The sequence below is a fragment of the Idiotropiscis lumnitzeri genome, chromosome 13, assembly GCF_059441095.1.
Source record: "Idiotropiscis lumnitzeri isolate Australia: NSW breed Sydney's pygmy pipehorse chromosome 13, RoL_Ilum_1.0, whole genome shotgun sequence".
Classification (NCBI taxonomy): Eukaryota; Metazoa; Chordata; class Actinopteri; order Syngnathiformes; family Syngnathidae; genus Idiotropiscis; species Idiotropiscis lumnitzeri.
The window spans coordinates 18,680,121-18,707,539 of NC_142403.1; the positions used below are offsets into that span (position 1 = coordinate 18,680,121).

At 43.5% G+C, this 27,419-nt stretch overlaps 1 protein-coding gene across 3 annotated transcripts in view; it reads left to right on the forward strand.

Annotated features, from left to right (window-relative positions):
* The first annotated feature begins 880 nt into the window (after positions 1-880).
* The window catches only part of LOC148324903 (uncharacterized), a 94,243-nt gene continuing 67,704 nt past the window's right edge, over positions 881-27,419 (forward strand). Inside the window, exons 1-2 of one of the 3 annotated variants that reach the window (XM_088313785.1) lie at positions 881-1,165; positions 1,287-1,349. In XM_088313785.1, coding sequence (XP_088169911.1) covers positions 1,098-1,165; positions 1,287-1,349 — 131 coding nt within the window. In that variant the 5' untranslated portion in view covers positions 881-1,097. The remainder of the gene's footprint in view (positions 1,166-1,286; positions 1,350-27,419) is intronic. The other 2 variants (XM_088313781.1, XM_088313787.1) reach the window with 2 other exon arrangements.

A 27,419-nucleotide genomic window follows, 5' to 3' on the forward strand; every position in this document is an offset into this window, starting at 1 on the left:
AATCGACTTTAAATATTGATTATCGGCCTCCATGATTACGACTAATCGGTATCGGTCCTAAAAAAAAAAAAAAAGCCTATCGGTCACGATTATTCTTGTGACACGGTTCTCACGATCGGCCGATTTTCAACGCCTCATTTCGTTTTGCTTCTAGGTCAAGTTGCGTGACGCGAAGGTGGAGAGACAAGCACATTTTCTTTCTCGGTGTTCCTCTTGTCACTCGTCTGGGAAAGCGGCGAAACATTTTATTTATTTATTTTTGTCACGCCGAGCGACTAAACCATCTTTGGATTGCCACACGTGGAACGTCAGCCCCCAGAAAGCCATTCAGCGCGCTGAATGAACATGCCATCTGTGGGGCTTTCTTATTTCCTCTTCTCTTTTCTTCTCGTCCTTTTTCAAGCCTTGTAATCAAATTTGAGCAAAAATCAAATGGCGGCAGGATAGAAGGCGCGCAGTAGGGGGGCGGAGGGTTCAATGAAAGTACCTTTTGTTGGTCTGAAACGAGCAAGTAATTTACAAAATGCCCTCCCTTTGTACGGAGGGCTAAAGGAAGAAAGAAATCAGTAGCTTTTAGAAGCTAGGCCTTGCGCTGCGACGGGCAAGATAATGAAAGCCGTCTTGTGTTTGCGGGATAGAAAGCGTCTCAAAGGCTGACTGGGCCCGAGCTCAGGGTTAGCTTCATAAAAAAAAAAAAAAAAAAAAGAAAAGCGGAGAACACAACAGTCTCACACATACAGAGGAGTCATGTGGACTTTTGTGGACTCCTCCGCGCGCGTGTGCGTGTGTGTGCGTGCGTGTGTGTCTTTTTGTGTTTGGCAAAGAGCGGCAAAACAAGAAAGCGGCGTCTGGCTACTCTTGGCTGAGACACTGCGAGGAACAGTCAGAGTTGTGCATGCTGAGGAAGGAGGAGGCAAGAAGGCGAGCCGCTCATGTGCTCTTCTTACCTGTTGTGCCGTTGCAGGTCGGCCTCGCGGCGGCGGCGGTGGCGGAACGCCTCCGCCAGGGAGTCGGCGACGCACATGATCACGCGTCATTGGATTGAAGGATTAAGCGGGATGAGGATTTCGGGGGGCATCCCGGCGTGGGACGCTTGAATGCTCGAGGATGTTCACCTGCCTGGATTTTCACGACCGGCTGAGAGGCAACCCGAGATTGTCATTTTGTACGTCACGTCCGCTGGATTCTGAATTTGTTGGTTTGAAAACGTCATTTGCGACAGTCGAAGTTGCGGTTGTACTTGGAGATTGTTGGTGCTCATGATCATTTCCATCTCTGGCCTACAGACCGTTTCGCTTTCTCGGAGAGGCTGGACCGTCACCTGAGATCTTGTCTTGCTGCGCACACCGGTGAGTCATGACAGCTTTGATGATGCCTGTCTTGCTTGCTTTCTTTTTAATTTTTTTTTTTCTGGCTACCTTCAAAGTTTAAACAACTGCTTGATTTAATTAGTTTCACCTTTTCAATTGCACATTTTGTGTGATGCACGGTTTCTCCCTGTGTGCTTTGACCGTTGCTGGATTGGTTGTCAAGATTTTGGGTCCGTTTATCGTTCACGTCTACTGAGTTTCTCCATATGCGATTTTTGACATCGCCCCTCAAACTTAGCCTGGAATGTTTTGAAAAATGTAAGTACATTTATTTAAGCTGTAAATGATGCCCAAAGCCGTTCGAGGCGTTACAAGTCGAGTATGATAACGTGGGAGAACTTGGCCTTTCGTCTTTCACGTTTGTATGGTTCATATTTTTGCAAAATTTACTGGCAATATTGCCTGCGGCCAGAATGAAATATGTATGAGAGTTTGTTTTCTTACTTTTTTGGGGCGAAGATCTTAATATCAATGTATTTTGGGATGTTATGGTCCACTTGCATCGGGCGCCATGTGGGGGCGTGGCCATCCAAATCCACCTGTTCCAGGAGCATTTACGCCCACAGATCAGTCTGGAGAAGATCTCGGCACTCGGCCAGCTCCAAAATTTTCTGACTTCACAAATCGTCTTCTGAATGACTGGGGAAAAAAATCCCCCCAAAACAGAGCGACGAACTCTGAGGTTGTACGATTTTAAATATGTGCAGGAAAATTGGGGTGGAGAAAAACAGCTAGGCTGCAAGGTCAGTGGGAGCAAAGCAGGAGTTTACGCCAAATGTGGAAGTTTTACCAACAAAAAAAGCAAACAAGCAATCTTAATCAAATCCTCCCCACAAAAAAAAAAAATAAAGGGAGCACAAAGAACGCAGGCGACAGACTCGGCACGACAACTTCTGAATGAATGAACAGCACGGAGGCAAAAAAATACAAAGTGGCGAGCAGAACATAAGGTAGTGATGGCTAAATGAAGCTTCAAAACTGTTTCATGAGCCAGTTGTCCTCTAGATGGCACTCACTGAAACCACGCTGACTTTCCATTTTTTAAACCCGTTATTTCAACCAACAGTGCCATCTAGAGGACTCCAAAATACAACAACTGCTTCATGAAGCAAATTAGTTTTTTACGGGTTCATGACTTCTGGAGGGAGAATTCCAAAACATGCAGGATGGTGGCCCTCCGAGGACTCCTGGATTAGAAAAATTTGTGGGATTTTTTTTTTTTTTTTTGAAATGCGTCAAGTAATTGTTGAAGTCATATTCCGAATACACAAACTACTTTGTGTTGTCGGCATGTTGGTGTGGCCGTTGTTTCTTGCGTGGCCCTTTGAACAATTGCCAAAGTCGGACTTGCAATGTGAGATTGCGGGATTTCGCACACGTCTCTCGACAGGTGGTCCGTTGCTCAATATTTTTTGCACCACAGATGGCTTTTCACGTCATGACTTGTTGGCGGTCTTCCCGTGTTCTGCTCCATTAAAATTGTTGCCGTGTTAAAAGGCACTGTTTTAACAATCTGTTTCTCCTGGGGGTTTTTTTTGTTAGTTTTTTTCCCCCAAAAAGACTTGGTGCGGTTTATAGTCCTGAAAATAAGGTAATCTTGTCAATCTTTATTCAGAAAATTAGCGTTCAGATTTCTAGCATGTCCGGTTGATTATTGACGTCTGATGTCTTGGGCAGCGCAACATTCTTCAGAATCAGAATAATCTGAATTTTTCGCTTTTGGACGAGAATAAAAATTGCGGGAGGGGAGACTGAAGCGACTATCTTCTATAAAACCGAGATGTCGTCCCGGGCTCAGACCTCCAGACCTTTTCGAAGACAATTACAAAGTCGGACGACTATCATGGAAAGAACATGTTGAGGATTAAAAGACTGACGTGTCAGCAGGACCTGCCGAAAAATGTCTTTCCTTGGCTTGATTCCCGTAGCAGCGTCTTTACAGCGCTGACAAAATCTATCGGGCACCTGCGGCTCCTTCAAATCGCCGCTGCTCAAGCCCAGACCAAAAACCCCCCAAAAAATGCATCAACTCCAGTCCTGATCATCCTTAAACTTAACTAAATAACCAAACTAAAAATGAAGCAGCATTCACTCCCGTCTAGATTAAATTTGCAGAAAACAGAGACGCCGAGTTCATTGAAATCAACGTTAAACATGCTTTGCTTTGAAAAGATTAGTTGAACTTTTACTTGGACGTGAAATCCTTTTGACCTTATACTGTTATTCTTTTTCTTTTTTTTATTTTGTCGGAATCGTTGGTTCGGATTACTTGTAAACTGCATCTTTTAGATTTTGGTTTTGGAATGTATTATTTTTAGTGCTGTCAAGCGATTACACTTTTAACTAATTAATCGTTAAAAAAATCCGTAATTAATTGCGATTAATCGCATTTTTTTCTAAAACTGATTTTTGTGAAGCTTTTAATTTTTAACTCAACCAACTCTGAACTGAATCATCATCATGGGATTTTTTTTTCTACAATACTTTTAGATGTAAGCAGCACACGCCCGCCGTGTTGGTTTGTAAAAATAGGAAGAATATAATAAAAGTGTGACGTTTTTTTTCCGACATTGCATTCCCATTATATATTTTATTTTTTTTTAATTTTTCTATTTTAAATTTTTTTAACAGAATAGAATATACAATGCCCCTCCCTCTGAAGAAATTCTGTCCATTTAATGGTTTCTGTCTGGTCTTCTCACACATTTCACTTTTGCGTTGTTTTCAAATCGATCATTTTCAACAAACGTTTTAATATCTGCTCGTCTCGTGAGTGGGATGCGACCCCGCACATCTCCCCCGAGGACCCTCTAATAACTGCTAATGGGCTGTTAAAGGAGAAGGTGTGGCCTGCTCGGGACTGGATGCTTACCCCACCGATTACATGAGAGGAGGGGGGGGGTAGCAAAGCATTGATTTCATGTGTGAGTGTGTGTGTGATTGCACCTGCATATTGGTGTGTGGGGGTGTGTGTGGCAGTCTCCCGCCGACATTTGCAGCCCGCTTGCCGTGTGTAGGCTGTTATTAAGAGCAGTAGCCGGCCATTAAGCCTGTCATTTCCTCGATCTGCTGGATGAGATGACCGACTCACTTGGACAGCTTCTGTGCTTAACCTGTGACCGCTGATTGCTCAGCGTATTATTGTGGAGTGTGTGTGTGTGGGTGTGTATCGATTTCATTTGCACAGTAAGTATATAGTATGCAGCATATTAAGAATGGGGATTTTTTTTTTTTTATTTTGTGTATTTTTAAAGGTGCTTTGCTATGTTCACAAGTAGCTTCGCCAATTCAGGCCTTTGTTCCATCCATTATCCGAGGCACTTATCCTCAAAAGGGGAGCGGGCGTGCTGGCGCCTATCCCAGCCGTCTTTGGCGAGTCGAGGCTTTCTTCTCTTGACAAATAATGCGAAATTTTTTGTTACAAGCGACGGAGAAATTGATGTTTTAGTTTCTTGCTTTAGTTTCTACATGTGACAATCCCCTTTCACGAGAATTTGAACCTGACCTGAATTTGTTTGTGCGTTAGAAAGTTTTGACACACACCTGTGCTACTGCGGCAGTATTAAAGTAACAATTAGAGGGAATAAGTGTGTGGGGGAAAAAAACACTTAAGAAATAAATATAAATCATTGAAATGAAAACGATATTTTTCTGTGGATTTTTCTTTCACCACTAGGGGCGCTGTATAGTTCTGAAAATGCGCTAAATAAATCTCGATTTTTTTGTTTTGTTTTTTTGTTGTTTTTTTTTTCCGTTTTAATAGTCTGGCGCATATGCGCTCAGCGTGAAAACTGCCAGGGCAAGGCCAGTTTCACACTCGTGTTGAGGAATTTGGAAGACCGCATTGCGCCTTGTGTGTCATTCTTTTCATTTCACGCCCTCGGGAGAGTCACGAATGTCCGGTTCAACTTTTAAAGACGAGACAAAAAAAACAAACTAAAATAAGTAAACCTTTCAAGTGTATCTAGTGGGCGACACTTGAAATCGGTAAACCTTGAAAGTTATTTATTACACAGCCTTTCATAAAAAAGAGAAATTCCGCGGTGCTCTTTTGTTGTTTGAGTGCGTGTGCATTGCTCCTTTTTTCTTTTTTTTGTTATTCTGATCAGGCGCACATCGTTCTAATACAGGTGTGTACAGGTCTTCGGTTTCTGCGCTAATACCGTCTGACTCCTCCATTGCTGGGATTAACCTCCGTTCCCGCTACTTTGTCTCGGCAGCCGCGCCGCGCGGAGCCCTGCTTGAGGCGATAGCAGCCGAAATTAGCCAGCTTTCTACCTCCAAAGCTGCTTCATTAAGACAGTCGTCACCTTGGCCTGCGTTAGCTTTGCTGCTAATCCACCAGCTAGCGACGTCAATCATGCAGACCTTAAGCTAACGAAAGCTACCTCTGCTCTGCCTCGTCTTTTGAGATAAGCTAATGAGGATCCGGAGGGGTTAAGGTGAACTTGGCTGCCTGTGTATCCGACCCTGCGGAACGCCATGTAATGGATGACCGGCGGATATCATCGGAAATACACAGAACGTCAGCTCACAGCGCTGGAATCCTCAAGTATTGTCTTAAGTTGATAAGGCAATGAGAGGCTTACTGAGGTGTATCAGTCGACGAGGACGGGATCCTCCCCAGGTACTCGCTTGCTATCTAGATGTGACACCCGCCGGCTTGGCCCCCCGAGCAGGCGTGCTTGTGTTAATATCCACTATTGTCTTGTCCTGATAAGCTAATGAGGGTTGTAGCGAGAGGTGATGGGAGTATTAAGAAGTGCATTAGTGGACAGACGAGAACAAGAGACTGTCAAGTTCTTAACCCGTTTTTAGCTGCAGTTATGGAAATCACGAGTCGGCTTGCTCTAATGTGGTTGGATGAGAAAATGAAAGAAAAAAAATGGTTGAACTCTTTATCTCCTGTGAGCATTTGTATTCTGAATTAGGACTGTTTCGTTGTGTAGGTCATATCACTTCATTGAATGGTCCATAAAGCCATGTAAATTGCTCTGCAAAAGTGTTAAGGCAGTGATTCTCAATTATTTTCTGTTACGCCCCGCCACAACTATAAATAATCGTTGCAAAGCAAGCCTACACCGTCAAGTTAATACTCGCTGCGCACGACGGGCAAGGAGAGCGCCACTGCCAACTAGTGGAGTGGAGGTGCATTACACTTTCTTGTAGTACGCCAGGAAAAAAAAGCATGTTCCCCGGGGTCACACGCGCCCCCCCTAAGCATCGAACCACGCCCCCCCCCCAGGGGGGCCCGCCCCATTATTTAAGAAGCACTGTGTTAAATATAATAGCGTGTTAAATTTGCTCAGTTTTGTTTTGTCAAGTGGTTGCACAAAATAAAATGTATATCCCGATATCTTTTGAAGGAGATAGACAAAAAAAAAACTATTATGAATCATTTTTTTTCCGTGCAACCACTTGGTGAAATAAAATTGATTCAACAACATTTTTCATTGTGTCGTGTCCACCTGTAACTGGAATTAATTTACCGTCGCTCATTCCTGGACCCCAAACGTGCGTTTAAGGCTAAACTACTGCACATGAAGCGCTTTTCTACCTTCGGGGACTCAAAGCGCTTCGCTCTGTTACCTCTGACTTACTGATGACGCAGCATTATGGCGGTGGAGTTTTTTTGCCATCTATTTTTTGTTGCCGCTGCTTCCTTCCGGGAAAGAGCTTCCATTAAATGTTAGCCACGCCCCCTTTCTGTCCACTTTGAAAACATTGACACGGTTCTGTTTGTGGCAGCTGTTGTCATAGCGCCATATAAATAAAGTTAAAAAAATTAAAAATCGGAAAATTATGACAAACCTTTCCGGATTTGAATCGGGATAGGTTGACATCTCCGTATTTATGGCAAATTATGCCAGCTGGAATGTGACGTCCTACCAAATATCGATCGCAAGATGTGCATCTGTGCATTCACGTTCGCGTCTAAGATATGGGTTGTCACAGATGCAAGCAATTTTCAAGCCTCGGAGGGCCTCAAGGCCCCCCCCCCCCTCCTCTACAAACGACACCAAACCTCCCAGGCGCACATCAACGGTCACCCTGCTCGGCTTTTAGAGCCATTACTGTCAAACAGCTGCGAGCGCGTCAAGAGAAGTGCTGTTGATGAGCCGGAGCGACGGAGAGAGAGAGCCGGAGGGATAAATGGTCAGGGCCAATAGATAGATCGACTGATGGATAGATAAGTGGGTGTCGAGGCAAGAGGAGGGGGAGGAGGGGTGCAAGTTTAAAGGACGAATGGGAGGGGACGGGGTGCGACGGCTGGCGAGGCCGTCTCTAAGTGAAGACAAATTGATGGGGGTGTCAAAGAGGATTCCGGAGAGGAACAGCCCTTTATTTGACACTCAATTATCAGATAGACCCAGTGGCCTCGCAGTCCACGGCCGTCACCCTCGCGCAGTTAGCAAGTGCTTCTCAATCACTGGTTCACACGACACAGGTGGACTCCTGAAAGATTTAATTAGGCCCGGAGAGAAGATGGAGAAAAAAAAATGCGAGTGTAATTTGCGAAAGTGCATCAGTGAACTTTTTGTTTGTTTTTGCTCGAATGTGCTTTTAAGATGTTTCGATTTCTTAGCTTTGGCGTCGTAGCGTTGAGCTGAGAAAGATGCTTATATGACGGATTAAAATGTCTTCATTGAGCGAAGAAGCCAAGCGTTGTGATGCCACTTTAGAGAACTGTAGAAAATCAATTATAATCACTTGTAATGCCCAGGCCTATGGTACACTTGCTCGGGCATGGCCCAGTCCAGAGATGGAAAAAAAAAATGAAATGAAAAAAAAAAAACATTTTTATTAGAGCATTTTTTTGCTAACACAAAATATTAAACAAACAAATAAATAAACAACTAACTAACTCAATAAATAAATAAATGTTGATAAACATTCATATTTTTTGCAATGAAAAATGGAGGGAAAATAATGTAAAAAATCCAAAATATGAAATATTGGGGGGGAAAAAAGTTTGATGTTTCAAACCTTATATTAGAAATAACACATTTTTTTCTTTCATTTTTCTTTCTTTCCTCATTTCCTCCAAATATTTCTATTTTAATGTGACTTTTATGACTTGGAGCAGATTTTTCCTTTTTTTTTTCCTTTTTCTCCCCCCCCCCTTTTCGCCTGTTTTGAGGAGCTTTGCTTTTCCTGCCTGTGTCGTCGTGAACTCGAAGCATGTTTGGCTCCAATAGATGGCATCACAGCACCAGACTTGAGTGTCACTCGCTTCTGGGCTGCTGTGCAAATCTGCGCCTTGTCAACAACCTCTGCTCAGGCTGTAGCTTTAAAACAATCACTGCACACTGCCTGCCCCCCAGCCCCCTCCCCCCCCAAAAAAATAGCAATATTTTGTGCATATTATATACTGTTAGCCTGACAAAAATCCATTCCGATTGGTTCAGAACGTTCTTCTGAAGCAAAATAAAATAAATAAATAAATAAAAATACTTTCAAGACAACTGTCCAAATATAATATCTAAATTCAAAGAGGAGTACAAGATAGTCATCTTGGATGAACGCACGTACTCGGCAGTAATTGTTATTGGAGTGGCCTGTTGAAGCCGCGCGAGGCAAAATTTCTGACTGGAGGATTATTGTAACCTGCGCGTGTGTCCGTGTCACCACGACGTGCCTCGGTAATGAGATTAATCAGACTCCATTCTGTCGACCTCATTTGTAGCTACAATGCGGGGAATTAACGCACACGTTTATTGTCTCTAATAAATCAACATCGGCATCTCGCAACGAAGTGCCGCCATTTGAGAGCATGTGAAAGTGCGCCGCTGTCATCCGGCCTTCAAAACAGGCATCTTTCCATCTTTTTTTTTTCTTGCAGAAAGAAATGCTTCTCCCTGGCGTGTAATGTGTTTTTGTGCGTGTCAATCCCCTGCTGGTTTGTTTCATGCAGACACTTCAGACAGGAGAAAAGATAGCCAGCGTGAAGCGTTTCTCAACAACAACAACAAGAAAAAAAAATGTTTAAAAAGGGGGCACCTGAAATGATAAAATGATGGTGGGCTAAAAAGATGGAGAGAAAAATGTATATTTTTTTTAAATTACAAGGGAATTGGCAAGAGGTGCTGTGCTGGTTTTCATTGCGGCTGGATGAGATGAAATTTGGGTTAGCTTGGCAAATATGCAAATGGAAAGGTGAAAACAACAACAACAACAACAAAAACACCAGTTTTTCTTCCCTGAAGCACAAAGTGTAATTCTTTTTTTTTTTTTTTTTAATCATTTGACAGAAAAGATCAGATTCGATAAGTAGACTGCTGACTTTTCATTTTCCGTTGAAAAGTGAAACATTAAAAAAAAAGTTTCTCCTATGAAATTTAAATAAACTCAAATTTGTTGCCATTTTACTGAATTATCATTTAATTAATTAATTTTTTTAGACTGATTTTAAATTTGTTTACATCGGCATCACTGGCTTTGAAAAATTGAGGGAAAAAAAAAAATGTTGAGCGTTTACTCCATTCTCTTTCATCCATCACCTGAATCCAGATTTTTTTTTAAGTAGCCAATATATGGAATCAAATGGATTAAATTGAACACAGCATTTTCTTTTGCGTGGTTTTGTCCTTCTTCTTAGGTATCATATCAAAATGGCGGCCGCTCCATTTAGCGTCCTTCTAAATCTCCGACTGTTGTGTGCAGACTGATAATCGGCTTCTTTGTGATTGGACCGCTAATGAGACCGCTCCTCTCTTTCTCTCTGTGGTAATTTCTTAATGCTGAGGCACCGACTTGGCTGCCGCGTGGCCTCGGTGGAGCTTCATGCCAGCCAGGATTTGATTGAATAAAGAGTTGAAAATATGGAAAGTGAGAGAAAAGTGGGGGGGCGCTGGTGAGAGGGAGAGAAAGCGTGTTTTTTTTTATTTTTTTTTTATTTTTATAAAGGCAATATTGATGAAAGGCCATCATTTGAGCCAATTAAAGAAAAGGGATGCACCCAGTGAGAGAGGCATGACGGCGCAACGACACACAAGTCGCACTTATCATGCACGAAGTGGGGTGGGGGGGATGAGGGGGGTGGGGGGGGCGCAATCTTTCCTAACAGCCTTGTCACATCATTGATTCACAAATTCACGTCTTGGAGCAGACCTTTCGAGAAGTGTGTGCGAATGTCTTTCCTCTTGCACCGCCAATCTTGTCTCATCAGACCACAGTTCGTTCTCACTCTGCACCGATTCGGCTTTTTTTTCTTTTTTTTTAAAAAATGTTTTCATCCATTTGATCAAATCAGCCTGACATTTCTGTTTTGTTCATGTCGTCCCCACCACCCCGATTATTTCAAATGAAACTGTCACAGAGTAGACATCCTTGCGTGTGATGTAAAAGTAACCTATAAATAAACGTGTAGTTTAAAATTCTTCCTTTACAGTTAATTCTACCCAAAAAAACAAGAGGTATTAAGCGCAAGAACTCATTTTGTGTATTTTTTAACACACCAATCAACTCAAAGTTTTTATATATGTTCGCCCTGTTTACCTTTCACTATTATTGACAGCAGTGCCTCTCAAATAGTGGGGCGGGCCCCCCTAGGGGATTGGGGGGCACAGTGCGATGCTGAGGGGGGTGCGTGCAAACCTGGGGCTCATACTTTTTTTCCCGCCGTACTACGATAAAGTGTAATTGCACCTCCTCTCCAGTAGTTGGCAGTGGCGCTGTCTTTGGCCTTTGTGAGCAGCGAGTATTAACTCGACGGTGTCGGTTTGTTTTGCAACAAAAATGCGATTATTTATAGTTGCGGCGGAGAGTGGCTGGTGGGGGGGGGGGCGTGAATTGTTTTCTTCTTGCTGGGGGGGCGTAACCGAAAATAATCTGATTTACAGTATAAGGCCTCACTTTGTGCAACTAAGACAAAGTGTGTGCTTAACCACAGCACTCGCATATCAAACAGCGGCTTGCCACCATCTGTGTGCGTGTGCGTGCACGTGTGCGTGTGTGTGCGTGTGCGTGAGACCCTCAACACGAGTGATGCGTGCATGTCTGCTGGCACCAACCCCGTCATCCTCTTCGTATTCGCCTCCACTTCCCTGCTCCTCATTTGTCCGGCTTCTCTTCGCCACACCAATAATGAAGTCCAAAAGGAGCTGCTTTCTTCTCAGCTGTGCGCTTATTCTTTTCTCATTGGCCGTTTCCATCCATCGCCTCCCAATTGGCACAGGCAGAGGTTCGAAAAGGCACACACAAAAAAAATAAAAAACACCCCCGCGTACACAAGCAGGTCCCCGAGGTACTTTCTGCTTAACGAGGCTGGATATCTGTTTCATAAAATCAATCGTCTGTCTTAAATGAACATTTACGACCATCTGCTTCAGGGGTTTGCAGCCCCCCCCCCCTACCCCCCGCCTCCAACAATCACATTGCCTCACTAGATCTCCAATGCCAATATTTGTCAAGTGTATGATCCCGCCGGCGTGTTGAGGGGCCCCAGAGGACTCATGTTGAGGTTCCGCCGGGGGCCCGACAAACAGCCTTGCCTCCGGGGGGGGGCTTTCCACATGAGTCAGTCCCTCCCTCCTTCCTCCTCCTGTTCTCCCCACGCCACTTTTCTGTTTGATTAAACACTAAACCTGCGGGACACACGGCCAAGGCTCTGAAGCCCTGTCGGAAATCTGCATCTGTGTCCGCGCGAGGTGAGCGAGCGTTTGAAAATGTCAAACCCGCAGCCAATCGCTATCGCAAGCTGTTGCGTTGTCACTTGCGGATGACATCATGTCGCCGATGCTTTCTGTGAACCTTCTGACCTTCCAAGTCACCGCTTTAAAAGGTTCAAGAAACGAAAATCCTCCATGCATCTTCTCTTGTGATCTCACCGGAGGCTAATGTTTAGGTAGGATTCGAATTTTTGATCGGAGATGAAAGTAGGCATGTACTGAAGAGGTGTGCAGCACTTTTATTAATGTATTATTATTTGTATTTTTTTTTTAAAATAATTTATTTATTTATTTATTTTTTAGATCAAAGAAAATAGAAAATTTTGTTTTAAATGTCAAACAAAAGGTGCACGGAGCTCCCAGGTACATCTGCTTGTTTTATACATCAATGAAAACAAACATCTCTTAAAAGTATGGGGGGGGGGGGGGGAGAGAGAGAGAGGAGAGAGAGAGAGAGAGAGAGAGAGATGAGAGAGAGAGAGAGAGAGAGAGAGAGAGAGAGAGAGAGAGAGAGAGAGAGAGATGAGAGAGAGAGAGAGAGAGAGAGAGAGAGAGAGAGAGAGAGAGAGAGAGAGAGAGAGAGAGAGAGAGAGAGAGATAATACACACACACACACACACACACACACACACACACACACATACACACATTATGGAGGAAAGTTGTGAAAAGTGACATCACAACATTTGGAAAAACTCCATCTCAACGAAAGTCTCACATTTCGATAGATTGTCATCTTGATGCTCATTCAGCTCGTCGGCTGCATTTGCTTGATCAGTGTGTCAGTCAGTCAATCAGTTGCAACAAAACTGTTGCCTTGCCTCTTTCAAAAAAACGAAATCTTGCTTCAAGCCTCCACGGCGGGCACCTCCTCCTCCCTCGCATTTCTATTGTCGTCTTGTATTACCTCCCTCATCACGACCCCCCCCCCACCCCTCCCCCCCTTCAGTAATTACATCCAAATCAAAAGAGCATCCTGTCAATCAAACCTCAACTGTCACTCGCTCTGCTTTGTCTCTCACGTCTCCTTCTGAAGACTTCAGACCGAGCTGTCGGCATTCATTCAGCCAAATTCTGCTTTCTTATATTTGGCTGCAATTTTCAATGTTTTTTTTTTTTTTGACATTTTCTCGCGTTGTCGGAAACATCCTAAACCATCAAGAAAATCCTCAACACTCCACTCATAACGATTATGAGCCACAATGTGGGACATGCTTTTTTTTTTCTTTTCCTAATGAAATGACTTTTTGTATTTAAATGTAAATATCCAAAATGCCGACAGCGATTTTTTTATTCGGTGAAGGGAATTAAGATACATTGACAAGAAAAGACCTTTGTCCTGAATTTATTCCTATTTCATCTTTCTTCTTCGTGGCGAGGCCACTGAGAAATTGAGGAACAGATTCAAATTTGCAACGCCAACCTGGCAGCAGACGGAAAACAAAACAAACACAAATACAAAATCCCGATTAAAAAAAACAAAAAAAACCCTTGCAAGTGCTTTATCGTCAAATTTTTCTGTATTATCGTTATTACATATTTTTTTTTCACTCGTAGAGTTTGATTTCACGATGCAATCCTGGTTGCACGGGGCCCGTTTCTGACTGCATGCTGTGTTGGAGACCAAACAAAATCCTGCCAGAGCAAGCACGAGCCATTGCAAGGCTAATAGGGTTAATTGTCATGGAAAAACTGCAACTTCACGGCCAATCACACAAATCACAATCACTTTCTCACACACACACACACACACACCCCCCCCCCCACACACACACACATGGTCCTCTGCACATATTTACACTTTCCCATGGTCCCATGGGATCATTCTTTGCCCAGATGGCTTTTTTCCCGTGGCTGCGTGTGTGTGTGTGGGGGGGGGGCGTGTGTGTGTGTGTTTCAAATACTGGGGCAAGGCAGTGAACAAGGAGCATCTTCAGCATCTAATTAATTTCCTATTTCGGAGCACCTGTTTCAGGCTTGATAGAGTGGGGGGGGGCGTCTGTAGAGGGGGGGTCAGCATTACCAAGCACACATGCTGGGAAATGGAGAGGTGTGAGAAAGAAGGGCAGCGATGGACAGATGAGGAGGGATGAGACATAAAAAAAAAAAAAAAAAGAGAACACAGGCGGACGATGAAGGGGTAAAAAAAAAAAAAAATGGAAATTGAGCAACAGTTGGTTTTGGGAAATCAATCCTGCAGCTCATCTGCGTTCCTCAAGCGTCTCCTCAAATTTTAGGAATTTTCGGCTTTTTGAGGACATTTATTTTCTCGGCTGGAATTATGACGCAATGTCCAAATTCCACAAATTAATGCAACTTTAATGCATCGTCCAGAATTTTTGGATGGGGTTGAGGTCGGGGCTTTGGCAAGGGCCATTCTGGAAGCTGCGGTAGCCATTCTAAAATCAGTTTGGATGATTGCCTTTTTGGAACACACACACACACACACACGCTCGTGTCCAAGTTGCAACCTTGTAGCTGTTGATTTGGAGTCAAATATGAAGCATGGTTGTCATTGCATCCGTTCCTGACAGCGAAATCGCAATTGACGTTTGTGATTTCGTAAAGTCACAGATTGCCATCGCTACAATTTCTACAGTATGTGTCCGTTTCTTTTTTGCATTATATCGCACAGGTCGGTCGAAGTAAAACCTCATTCCCGAGATGAACGCATTTTCATTAAACGCGGCTCAAGTTCTTTGCGTGGAGAAAATAAAGCATCATTGATACAAGAGAAAAAAAAAAAAAAAGCGGCAAATCCAATCTGTGATACAACGCTGGCTCATCTCACTCGCTCTTTCTCTTTCTGAGTTCATTAGTTTCCAGACCGGTGCTCCTCCTGGATTAGCATAACCCGTCAGCCGTGAAACACCACAAAACAATTTTCTGCTTGTTAAAAAAAAAAAAACACGAGGGGGAGAAATCCCGCCTACTTGGCTGTGTTGCCTCGTCACGGCCACGTGAGGGCGGCGAGGTTTCATTACCTGGATGTTTTTTTAAGTAACTATGTTGATTTTTTTTGTTTCTTTTTTTTTTCTTTTTCATCAGAGTTCGTTCTAGGTTACGTTCTAAATTTCTCAGTGAGAACAAAAACTGTTAAAGCGAATATCTGGCGATCGTGTTTGTGACCTTGAAGGAACCCGGACAAAAAAAAATTAGCATTTGCTAATCTTTGCAAAACCATTGCCAGCTGGTGACATATTTGCTTCAGTCGTTTTAAAGGAAAAAGAAAAACTTTTGGAACGGCTGGCGTGATTGCCAAGTTAGTGACTGTGAGGCTTCGTAAATCTTTTTGGACACCAAATGGCGTCGACAAAAGTGCGCCGTATTTACAATTTTGCTCAAATCGGAATTTTAATTTGTTGCACACTGATTTATTATATTTAATAAAAAAGACAAATTAATTGTGATTTGGGATTTAGAGAGCCATTCTGAGCAGAATACTGATTTTTGCGATTTTTTTTATTGTTGTTGTTTTGTTTCTTAATATTTAGTTTAAACCCCCCCCAAAAAAAAGCATCTCTAATTACACGTGCACTAAAACAATACCGCACGTTTCCACACACGCTGATTGGTCTTGCTCTTAGCAGCAGCTGTCTTCCATCCCAATATTTATTTTCTCACTTTCTCTTTCCTTTCATTTCCACATCAAAATGTGTGCGTGTGTGCAGGTGATTACAGTCTGAAGGCTCCCCTACTTACCTTGGAGTGAACAATAGCGAGCTGTGAATAGAGGCTGCACATGGTTTACTATAATGGCCTTGCAGGGCCAGCCGCTCACCTTGTTTTGTGTGTGTGTGTGCGTGCGTGTGTGCGTGTGCACGCATGCGTGTGTGTTTGTGCAAGTGTGAGATGTATGGAGACAATGCATATGCTGCCGGCTGTATAATTGCAGGCTTAATCTTCTTATGCAGAGGGGTTCAGTCAGCAGCACGAGGGGGGGGGGGGTGTGTCATGACATAAAGAGTATAGGTTGCAATTATAGGAAAGATAATAACGACTTACTCCGCTTCGTGTGGTTGGAGTAGCACTTTGTGACACACGAGCCCAGACGGAGAAATGTGAAATTATAGTGTATCATGGAACTGAAGAAAAGCATCGCGGTACTGTGTTACAGTATCCAAATCGTGAAATGAAAAAGACGGCTGCTGTACCGTGAGCCAGCAACATTTGCCATCATATGCAAATGTCATCAGAATCAGAATGTGCTTTTTTTTTTAATTTTATTTTATTGAACAAATAATTTCTTAAAATATCTCAATTAAGTTGATTAAAGATGAAATAATTCAATACAAAATAAATAAAACAAATAAAACATCTCATGTTGCAGTTCTACAAGGTAAAGGTTGTCGTGTGCGAGAGTCCATCAAGGAGATGGCTGTGAGCTCTGCTCAGGCCAGCCAATCTTCCTCAGCCGTGTTTTGACTTTCCTCCGGAGTCTCACTCAGTCTGCCTCAGTGCAGCCGCCGTACCAGGTAGAGACACGGTCGGTCAGCAGGCTCTCGATGGACGAGGGGTAGAAGGCCGGCGGCAGCTTCTTCTCCAGGTTGAATTTCCTGAAGACCTTCAGGAAGTGCAGACGCTGGTGGATCTTCTTTATCACTGCAGTGTCGTTGTGTGACCAGGAGAGGTCATCTGAGATCTGTTTAGTGAACTTGTGTCTAAATGTGCGCAGGGGCGGGCTAGACTAAGTTTTGGTATTTTTGCAAAGCGCTGCAAGCTGGTGCAGCGTGCCGCTTGGTTCTTTTTGCGACATTGTGAACAACTCAAGTATTTCCTTTCCTTTCAAATTGCAATAATGCGATAAATGAATTGAGTCCTGCATTGATTGAAATGCTTCAATCCACGCTGTTTATATATTTATAAATTAAATGTGATGATATGAATCAGAATCTGTCCTAGTACTCCATCAAAATCACGCAAATCCTGTTAGACGACTTGCGCCCAAACTTAGACCTGCTTTCCAGACTCGTCTGCTTTCCGCCGGCAAGTGGTCACCCGCATGGTGAAGGGAACACCCGCAATATGCCAGATGACAGATGACACTTGCGTTGGCACAAAATTCAGGATACGCCTTTCTGACCACAATGTCCGTCGTGGTGTGACCTACTTCCGACACTGGCATTGCTTTCAACGGTAGAAATGAACATTTGCACCCTCGTTCTGCATTCGCCACTTTCACCCGCTTTGTTTCAGCGCCGAGACCAACTATTGTCTCGGTGACCATGAAGCAATGCGGAAATGAAATTTTCTCGAAATTTCTTTTCATACAAGAAAGCAAAGAGATTTCCTTTTTTTTTGGCGCGTTGGCTTGGATGTTGCAAGCTTATCGCCGTTTGAAAGCATCTCCACCCTCAAGCTGGTGTGAATATCCGAACATGCTTAGCCCATCACGTCTGCTTTCAGATGATTGGTCGACCGACAGCGGACGCTCCCGACGATATGTTTTTGATTTTGTTTCGAAGTTGTTCGCATCTCGTGTGGTTTAACATCGCCGCCGTGTGAGATTGCGATAAACCCAATAAATACGCCGAGCGCACTTGCTCCAGCAAAAGTGCTCGCCGTCCCTTCTTGATATTGCTCTTTATTGTCTAGAAAAGATTACAGTGGGGAGGGGGAATATTGGGAGACAGAAATGGGAACGGGAGGAGAGTTGGAATCCTCCGGCTAAGTATTTAGCAGCCAGTTAATGTACGAAGGGATAATACGACGTGTCCACAGGCAGCGTCTTTATGTCCGATGTGTTTTTAGCAGCTTTTTAGCAGCTTGGCAGTGTTTACACACTCTTAATAACAAGTGGTGTCTTTCAGGGACCCTTCACGATTCAACCGCCATTCCAGCTTTGGACTAATCCGCACCCCCCCCCTACCCCCCCCCCCCCCCCCCCCCTCCCGCTCGGCACACCACTCCCAGACAAAACACAAGATTTCAGTTTTTTTTTCCCCCCACTGTAATTGCCTGCTTTTTAATTCCATGCAAGCCATCAAGCCAAGATTGGGGCTGGAGCAAATTTTCGGGGGGGGGGGGGGGGGGGGGGTCATCGGAGACACGCGGCCAGTGGTGAAGACTTGGGTTGGGGAGAAGTGGAGATTTGGGCCCAACTGGGCAAAATGGGAAGTGGACTGAAAGTGGTCTGCGTGGCGACGATAAAAAGTGAGAAATTCAAGCGTCTTAGTTTTTTGAGCGGTGGCTGCCGAAAGCCGGCGTTGTGCGTTGTGCGACTGCTCAGAGCGCCGGATGGATGGAGGGACGGCGAGTGATAAGAAAATGGATGGATGACTTTGTGGGTGATCACTCAAAACTTTCATCCTGCCAAATTGTGCTGTTGTGTGGCCGCTCACACTTAAGTCAACAATGTGTTTTTTTGTTTTTTTTAAATATATTTTCTTGACTAAACTTGCTATCAATTATTCTTTTCGTCCTGGGTGTCAAACTCAAATACACAATGGACCAAAAAGTAAAACTTGAACAAAGCATTTAATTTGTTAAAAATATTTTTCAGACTATAAGCCGCACTAGCTCAAAAAAAATAATAAAATACAAGTCACACCAGACTATAGACAACTCTAGAGCGCCCCTAGTGGTGAAAGAAAAAAGCCGCTCCATTGTATTAGCTGCATGGTTCAAAATGGAGGAAAAAAGTAGCGACTTATACTCCGGGAAATGCAGTAAATGCTGATTTTTTTGTTATTTATTTAATTTATTTTTTTTAATTGAACATTTTTAATTAATGCGATACAATGTTTAGTTTTTTTAAATTATTTTATCATTTTGAATGTTGCTATTATCATATAGAATTTGTTATAGTCTCGCGGGCCAAATATAATTACACTGCGGGCCACATTTAGCCCGCGGGCCAGAGTTTGACACCTATGCTTTACATCCTCCCCAGGCATGATTTTTTTTTTTTCAAAGCTAATTTTGCAAATGCATTCCGAACATCTCACACAGGCGAGTCGACTTGATATAATTTCAACAAATTTTTAATGTCACTTCTTTCAACCATACGCGACGAACTTCGGCCATCTTTCTCATTGACAAGCTAACGCATCTTACCTCACGCTTATTACCAAACTTCTGCCGCACCTGAAATCGACCAATTTAATATCAAAATGCAACTATTTTTTTATTTGAGCCGACAAATAAAAACAATCGCTTTTTTTTTTTTTTTCCTTATTCTAATGCTAATTAAAAATGGCAGAAATGAGAGCAAATTTCGATGATCGCCCGTCCCCTCCCACTTGAAATCCGACAGTAATTTGAGAGTTCTGAAGTTCACCTCGGTGGTTGGCAGGCCACCATTTTTTTTTGCCCCCCTCACAAACACGCCCCTGCATCCATCCATCTCCTCTTCCAGCTGAATGTTCCTAAATTGAATTATTTATCCAAAGTGCAGCCAGTTGCAAAGATCTCTTTCATGCTAACGGCACTGTTATCTTCAAGTGCCCCGGCAAAAATGGCTCGGTTTTCGTTTCAATTTGGCCCCCGTGTGGTCGCGGGATCCGGTTTTTTTTTTTTTTTTTTCCCTAAGTCCTCTCACAGAAGCTCTCCTCTCGTCTCACCCACACCTGTCAGTGTTCCAATCACAACGCTGCAAATGTGCTCCGGCAGCACAGCCTCCATTATGGAAACGGAAACAATCACGGATGCTTTTCGGCTGCGTGCAGGCCAGCTGCAGCGCTTGCTACCTCCAAATTCACGCACACGCGCGTACAATGGCGAGTGGAGTAGTCCTTCTTTGTTTCCCGTCACTCATTACGGTTCCCATTCATCGTTTTTTTATGCTCGTCATTAAGCTGCTTTGATCACATTTTAACAAACCCTCCAGACTCACAATTACAAACATCACAGAAACGAAAACTAATTTAGTCTCAATGTGAATCTCGCAAGTAAGTGATTGATCTTTAGTTCAACACGTTAAAGTAAATCCCAACGGAAGAATTTGTTTATTTGAATTTAATATCTAAGAAACGATTTTCAGGACTATAAGGCGCACCCGCACGTAAGCCACAGCAACCTTTTTTTTACAAGCCGCACCAGGCTATAAGCCGCATTTTTTTATGTTCTCAAAAATGATTTTTTTCCTGCATGTACAGAACTATTTTGTACCGTGAATGCACATAAAGGTACGAGATTTATTTTGCGTATTTTCTGAACTATTTAGCGCCCCTAGTGGTGAAAAAAAGAAAAATCCACAGAAAAGCCGCACAGTTTTATTAGCTGCATGGTTCAAAATTGCCGAAATAAGTAGCAGCTTTTAGTCCGGAAAATATTAAAAAATAAAAGAAATATTAAATAAAACATTGACTTGAAGCATTTCTACTTGGAGCTGATTTCACTTCCAACGTCTTCCATTTGCGTGCAGCATAACGCAAAATGCCACTTCACCATGTTTGCTTTGAAACCTCCGGCTGCGTCTTCTTCAGTTACGCGGGGAAATATGGCAGAAATGATTTTATAAAGCAAGTGTGCTGGCATTGCGAAACTCTTTTTCTAAATCAAAATGTAAAATGGAAACGTGGTCTACATGATTCCACAACCTGGCCTGCCCGCTTTCATTACCGGCAGGTCACAATCTGTCATCCTTAAAGGTTAATGAACGATATCAGCTGTGCGTCGCTGTCGACACACGCACACACACATGCGCGCGAGGACACACTTGATGGCATCCTGATGGTTATTTTTTTTTTTTCTTCTTCCTTTTGTCCTTGGATTGCATTTCCGCCGACATCTTTTCACCCGCCTCGGATTTCTTTGCGACGGAGGCAGAAAGCCTTGGCGAAACTATCGGCGTTATCTGCGAACTTTACCACCTGTGTGGTAAATTGAAGGCAGTCATGTGGAAGATGCGAGCGAGGCTTCCTTTTCTCTCCTCCTCCTTCTTTCTTTCCATGTGTTTTTGTCTCTTTTCTTTCTTCCATTTCACCCCCTCCCATTGCCTATCTCCTTGCCCCCCCTTTGTATCATCATCATCCTATTAAAGGGGCGGGGCGTATGCGTGTATTTTCATATGTGCGATATACTTTGTAGCTGCGGCTCCGCTTTTTTTTTTTTAATGTTCAAACCGTAACATTGCGGTTATTGGGCTATTTTTAGTTTGTATTTATTTATTTATTTTAAATTGAACAAAAAATGTCCTTTATCGTCACATTTTCATTGTTTGTATTTTTCTATTTTGTCATGCCGACGTGAGAAGTGGAATGAGGAAATGTTATTTCAATTTTAAAAATTCTCCCTTTTTTGCATTTCTATATGCTTTCGGGCTACTTGACATATTTGGAACGCAAACCTTGTCACGACATCCAAATTATATTTATTGCTCAGCTTTAATTTCTTTCTCGACACAAAATTGGACCTCAGGATAGCTGCTGTGCGGTCGCGTCTGTTTGCGAACTGAAAAGCCTTCAGTCACGCTGCATTTTCAACTGCTTGGCTGCTGCTGCTCCGTTATTTCATGGAATTAAAAAAAAAAAAAAAACAAGCAAGCAACGCCCAAGTATGAACTGACTTGAGAATTATTTTTCTTGAAGAATGTTGATCCAACTTATATTGTGCAATCTTAGACAGGAAGTGGTGGGCTTTTCTTTTTTCTTTTTCTTTTTTTGTTTTTTTAAACGAACTTTTACGACGCCGTCTTGAGAGACCGGTACGTGACGCCTTATCTGCGAAAATCAATTCAACAAACGATAAAATGACTATTTATAGTCGTAACTATGTCATAATTACTTTGGTTATCGTTACCTGTGCAAATGCCTCAAAAATCAAATAACCATTTATTTTTTAATTTTACGTTTTGTTTTTTTTTGTTGTTTTTCGTTTTCCCCAAAAAGAGTTGCTGCGGCTTATATGCGGGTGCGTCTTAGGGTCCGGAAAATACAGTAATCTTTAGACTCTCAAAGGATCTCTTCCATATTCCTCGGAAATCACCATGTCCAATTAATGATGAGCTTTATTCCAATTTATTTATTTATTGTTAAAAACCAGTTCATGGACTACTAAAAAGTGCCGTTCATGCACGTTCTTACAAGTTGGTGTGAAAATCTGAATTTTTTTTTTTTTTCAGCGTACTTATGTTTTGATGACTAATATAAAAAAGGTTTGTAAAGGAAACATGAGAACGCTTCAAACTGCTTTCAAGACTCGATTGGTCCATGTCACTTTTCTGGCAGTGCTTCTTTCTATAATAGTCCCGATCGGCATTCGGAGGAGACGAGAAATGTGGGGAAGCTATTGAAGTGGTTCTGTAAAATAGACTTTGTTCAGGTAGTCACTTTGTTTTCATGCTGATAAAATTCATTTAAGGAAGGGATATCTCACTTTTCTTCTCCACTCCTCTTGCACTCTTCGCTCGGGCTCCTGGCTGCAGGATTAGCCGCCAGAGAAAATGCGGGGGAAAATTAGCCTCCGACTGTCCTCGCCGGCCGCGACTATTGATTTTCTGCCACAGATGGAAAAAAAAAAAAAAAATGCTAGTGCTTAATGTCCTTAATACCACCACAGGGAGGGATTATTTTATTGCCTTGCTTTTTGTTTATGTCCTCTTCAAATGTGGCCAAGAAGGCAGAGAGGACTTTATAGAATATACAGTTAGGGGAAAAAAAAGTCTCCTGATGAGTTCGATGAAACAAAGCGGTTCATCTGTTTTCTGAGTTTGGTCACATGATGTTGGTCGTGGGCACGTTGATGTCAATTTCAGTGGACAGCAGGGGGGCGATGCGGGAAAAGCGGAATATTAATCGGAATAAAGTGCTAACACCAGCGGAGGACAGAACTTTAAATGTGTTTGTATCGTTTCAAAAATGTGTTTGAAGATAGTTAAACATTTTTTTAGCTTGCACAAATGTTATAAAATTATGCCTAGGTTATATTTCGTATTTTTCTATTTTGCGATTTTTGTCTTGTCGCGAAGGGCATGTGGAACGTAACAAATGGTTGCACTGGCAATAACCAAAATTTGTGCAAAGGCTACGATTAAATATTCAATCGATCAATCGGACGATATAAGAGTCTGCTCACTTTGCGCAATTAACTCATTCAATACCAGCCGAGTTAAAAAAAAAAAAGGGATCTTTGACGTCTTTAGCCGTCAATGGTAGTCAATGAGTTGAAGCCAAAAGACAAACAAAAAATAAAAATAATAAAATAAACAAACCAAACAAAACACAATTTTTTTAATGTTGAAACTTCATGTCAAGAGTGATCGTTTGGCAAATTTGCAAATGCCATTTTTGACCGTTTCGAAATATATCCAACTTCTTCCAATTTGGCAAATTTGCAAATTACATTTTTGTTGGGTTTTTTTTTCCCAAATATTCTTAGCATTGATTGCGTTGCGTTCGGCCGTTAGCGCACACACATTCACTCTTATCTCGGCTTGGAACGAAATGAAAAATAAGAAGAAATCAAATGTGTTGCCTGATAATTTGAATTTGTGCATTTTGCTCGTGGAGAGTGCCGGCTTTTTGTCTTCGACCCGATGTGAAAACAAGAGCATTGTTCCCAAAAGCGCTGCAATTATCTGCTTTTGATTTTGTGGCTGCTGCACCAATTAAAGTGATCTCATTCACTTTTTTGTGTTGGTCAAGTCATTGAGGATGTAAACAACACTTTGGCGTTCGTGTTCATCTTTTTTTTTTTTTTTTGCTGCCGACATCTTTACAAGCCAGCACATGTCTCCTTTGAGATGAGATGGTAAAGTATTAGCAAGCGTCTTCTCTCCGACAATTTGACGAGACAAACGCGGCATTGTTCCGGCCATAATTAAAATGGAGTATGAAATGAAAAATGCGTTTTAGAAAATGACTTGTGGGCATTCTAAATATACCGCTTTATCGAGCTGCGCGTATTCACGAGATTCTTTTTTTGAATGGGATTTTCTTTTTTTGGGGAGGGCGGGGGGGGGGCGTGAATTAGCTAGGATTCATCTGGGCCCTTAGAAACTTTCAACGTTGATGTTGTACATTATCAGAGTGGAAAATGTTGGAATTTTTCTCCCCGTTTTGCAGTTTTTACGTTTTTTTTTTTTTTGAACACTTTTGATGAGCTGCTTGTGCCGCCAGTCCGTTACCATCTCGCCGGCGTCCCGACTATCTGTTGGCCGACGTGGCCGAGGTGCTGTAATTTCCTTTGCCCGGCTTGATGTTTATTGTGAGGCTAAAATTGAAAGTGGCCTGTAATGGAGCGAGACCCGCAACCCCGGGACCAATTCGCAATCTAAATGACTCGCTCCTTTTCAATGGCATCGACTGGAGAGCTCTTTGTGCAGCCTCGTACCTAATCAACCTCTGCCGTGACCCCCGGCTCTCAGGGGCTGCTGTCGGATTAATGATAAAATCATTGGTTCAAACAATTATTCGCCCTGAAATGGCGGGCTATTTTATTCTGAAAATTAAAGAATGTGAAATTATTTTTTTTTTCTTTCTTGTGCCGTGTTGTAGCGGCTCCACTTATGGATGAACTCTGCCCCGCAAACTCTTGGATTTCAAATTAAAGAGTGATTTTACTTTACCTATTTTCTCTCCTGTACCCTTTTTCACGCACCCCCCCTCCTCCTCCTCTCTCTGAAGCCCCCCCCCCCCCCCCCCCCCCCCCCTTTGTGTTGTTGCAAATTACCTCCCGGGTGTCACATTCGCAAGGCCTCAGCCATGTGCCTGTCTGCTGATTTTCCATCTCCAGTAGATGTCTCTTTATTCATAATCAGTATCTGGTAGCCCGTCGCGAAATCTGCTTTTAGTGGCGTACATTTTAGAGCTCAATACATTTTCAAGCCATTCGATGATGGAAGCATTTCTGCACGTTTTTCTTCACGGTTTTCTTCATCAATAACCACATTACGCTCATGCATTTACTAAAATCAAATCAAAATTGAGTTGCTAATAACCAATCGTAGTATTAACCGATACTGGCTGTCACGGGAGGTTTACGACGGGCGACAACGTGAAACATAATCCAAATTTTTATTTATTTTTCCCCAAAATCACTAACCGAGATAATGCTGTGGTAGGTCATAAGCAGGGGCGGAGCTACGGGGTGGGGGTGGCTAGCCCCACCCTGGCCACCCTCATACCAAGGAGATGTTTGTTTTATTTTGTTGCATTTTCACAAATGTAGTCTTATGAGACGCTTTGATACTCTGTCGCAAGTTTTTATAAATAAATATTTATTTTTCCAAGTCAAGGAGAGAGAGAGAGAGAGAGCGAGAGCGAGAGCGAGAGAGAGAGCGAGAGAGAGAGAGAGAGAACGAACGAACTTTGGTGTTGCGTCATTATGGAGGAAAGTTTTGAAAAGTGACACCATCCCAACGAAAGTCTCACATCTCGATAGATTGTCATCTTGATGCTCATTCAGGTCGTCGACTGCATTTGCGTCCCTCAAACGCTACCCGATGACTGGCCGCGTATTTATCGCCATTGTCATCGTGCTTGGCGAGATGGCGACTCCCCCCTCGCTTAAGTCTGAAACGGTGGCCGCGCTTAAGAAGCTCATAACGCAATGCAGCTCGCCAGCTTTGGCCCGCCGCGGGTCGGCCGTAGATGCCGTCGGTGTGGTTCGTCATTCCTGATGGATTGGAGACTATTTCACAGAATCACTAAGAGGCTTAGAATAAGTCGTGCTCACCTTTGTTGCTTTCGAGCTCATGTCTCGGACGCTCGATTGACGGCGATGCTGAAGCTGAGGCTGGAGAACTTGCAAACTCCACACAGGAAGTGGGGGCGGAGTCTCACTTCAGCGGTCAGAAACATCCGTCAAAGTCTCTCCCGAGACTTAAAACAATCCGGGAGCTTTGAGAAAGGACGGACGAACGTAGCGGTTGCGCTTTGACTTTTCAAGCGCAAGCAAAGTGAGGAAGGTAAGTTGAGTTTTCCAAAAGAACACAAGAGTCAGTCAGATGGCGAGAGAAAAAAGCCGTCCGGAAGTTTGACTTGCTTCCTTCAGACAAAAGCGCCTTCAAGGCTTTGCTGATCATCATTCGGAGGATGCGACAATTTGTTACTTCAATTGCAGGAGGAGGGCCGAGAGCCAGAGAGAACACAAGCTTTCTTTCATTCGGAGGAAGCACCAGCGACGCACAGAGGTGTGTGTGTGTGTGCGCGGGGGTGCGTGTGCGCGCGGGTGTGTGTGTGTGTGTGTGTGGGTGTGCGTGTGGGGGTGTGGGTGTGCGGGTGTGCGTGTGTGTGTGTGACCGTGAGTGTCACTTGTGTGTAATTTTCCCGAGAAATATTTCGACGAGACTTTTTTTTTTTTGTGTAAACTTTTGTTCCTAAAATGACGGCTCGGTGGCCGACTGGTGAGCACAATCGCCTCACAGTGCGGAGGTCGTGGGTTCGATTTGCAAGTTCTCCCCGTGCCCTCGTGGCTTTTCTCCGGGTACTCCGGTTGAGTGTGAGTGTGAGCGCGGATGGTTGCTTTGTCTCTCTGTGCCCTGTGATTGGCTGGCGACCCGAAGACGGCTGGGATTGGCTCCGGCGCCCCCCGCGAATGGACCTAAAATTTGAAAGTTTAATGCAAAACAACTCATTCACTGCCATTGACGGATATAGAAGTCCAAAAGTACATTTGTTCTACCAGGGATGGCCGTCAACGTGGAATAAGAACGGAGAAACCTTTGCGAAGACGGCGCTCATGTGTCATGAATCTGACATCCCAACGAGAGCGGTTTCTCACCCGTTCCATCTTCCCAACTGGGCCAAATATTTCCCTAATGAGGGTGTCGGTTGGGAAAGCTGTGGGGAGTGGAGCATGGACTGACCTCTGCCATAGCCCAACACTTATTATTCATGGGACAAGGTCCCTGTTTGTGTGTGAACACAGAACCCCCCGTCCCATTCCATCGCAACCCCCCCCCTCGTCCCATTCCATCGCAAATGTGGAACGATTAGAACTATACTGAGTTGATGTTTGCATGCAAAAGTGCTACTTTACTCTCGTCTATGTTGAACTGGCTGTTGGCATTGGGTTGCGTTTTTTGTGTTGTGTGTGTGGGTGTGTGTGTGTGTGTGTGTGTGTGTTGGAGGCCCCCCAGACTTTCACGGGCTGCTCTGCCTCTGTGACAGAAGCACATTGTGTTCCACATCAAGGGATGGGAAAAGGGGCCTTTGGCAGCAGTGGGAATGAGTACACACTGAAGACACACTTGGACAGTATGCGTGCGTGTGCGTGTGTGCGTGTGACAGTCAGCTGGCACCAGCGTTGGAATAAAACACACATGGTGAGCCGCTCTCATAAAGCTGTGCGACGAGTTACATGTCTGCAATTCCTTTGGGACAGTAGTTGGTTCATTTTCTTACTTTTAAAGCAGTGCTTCTCAATTATTTTCTGTAAAACACCCGCCTCCCCCCCCAGGAAGAAGAAAATAATTCGCCCCACCGCCCACTCTCCA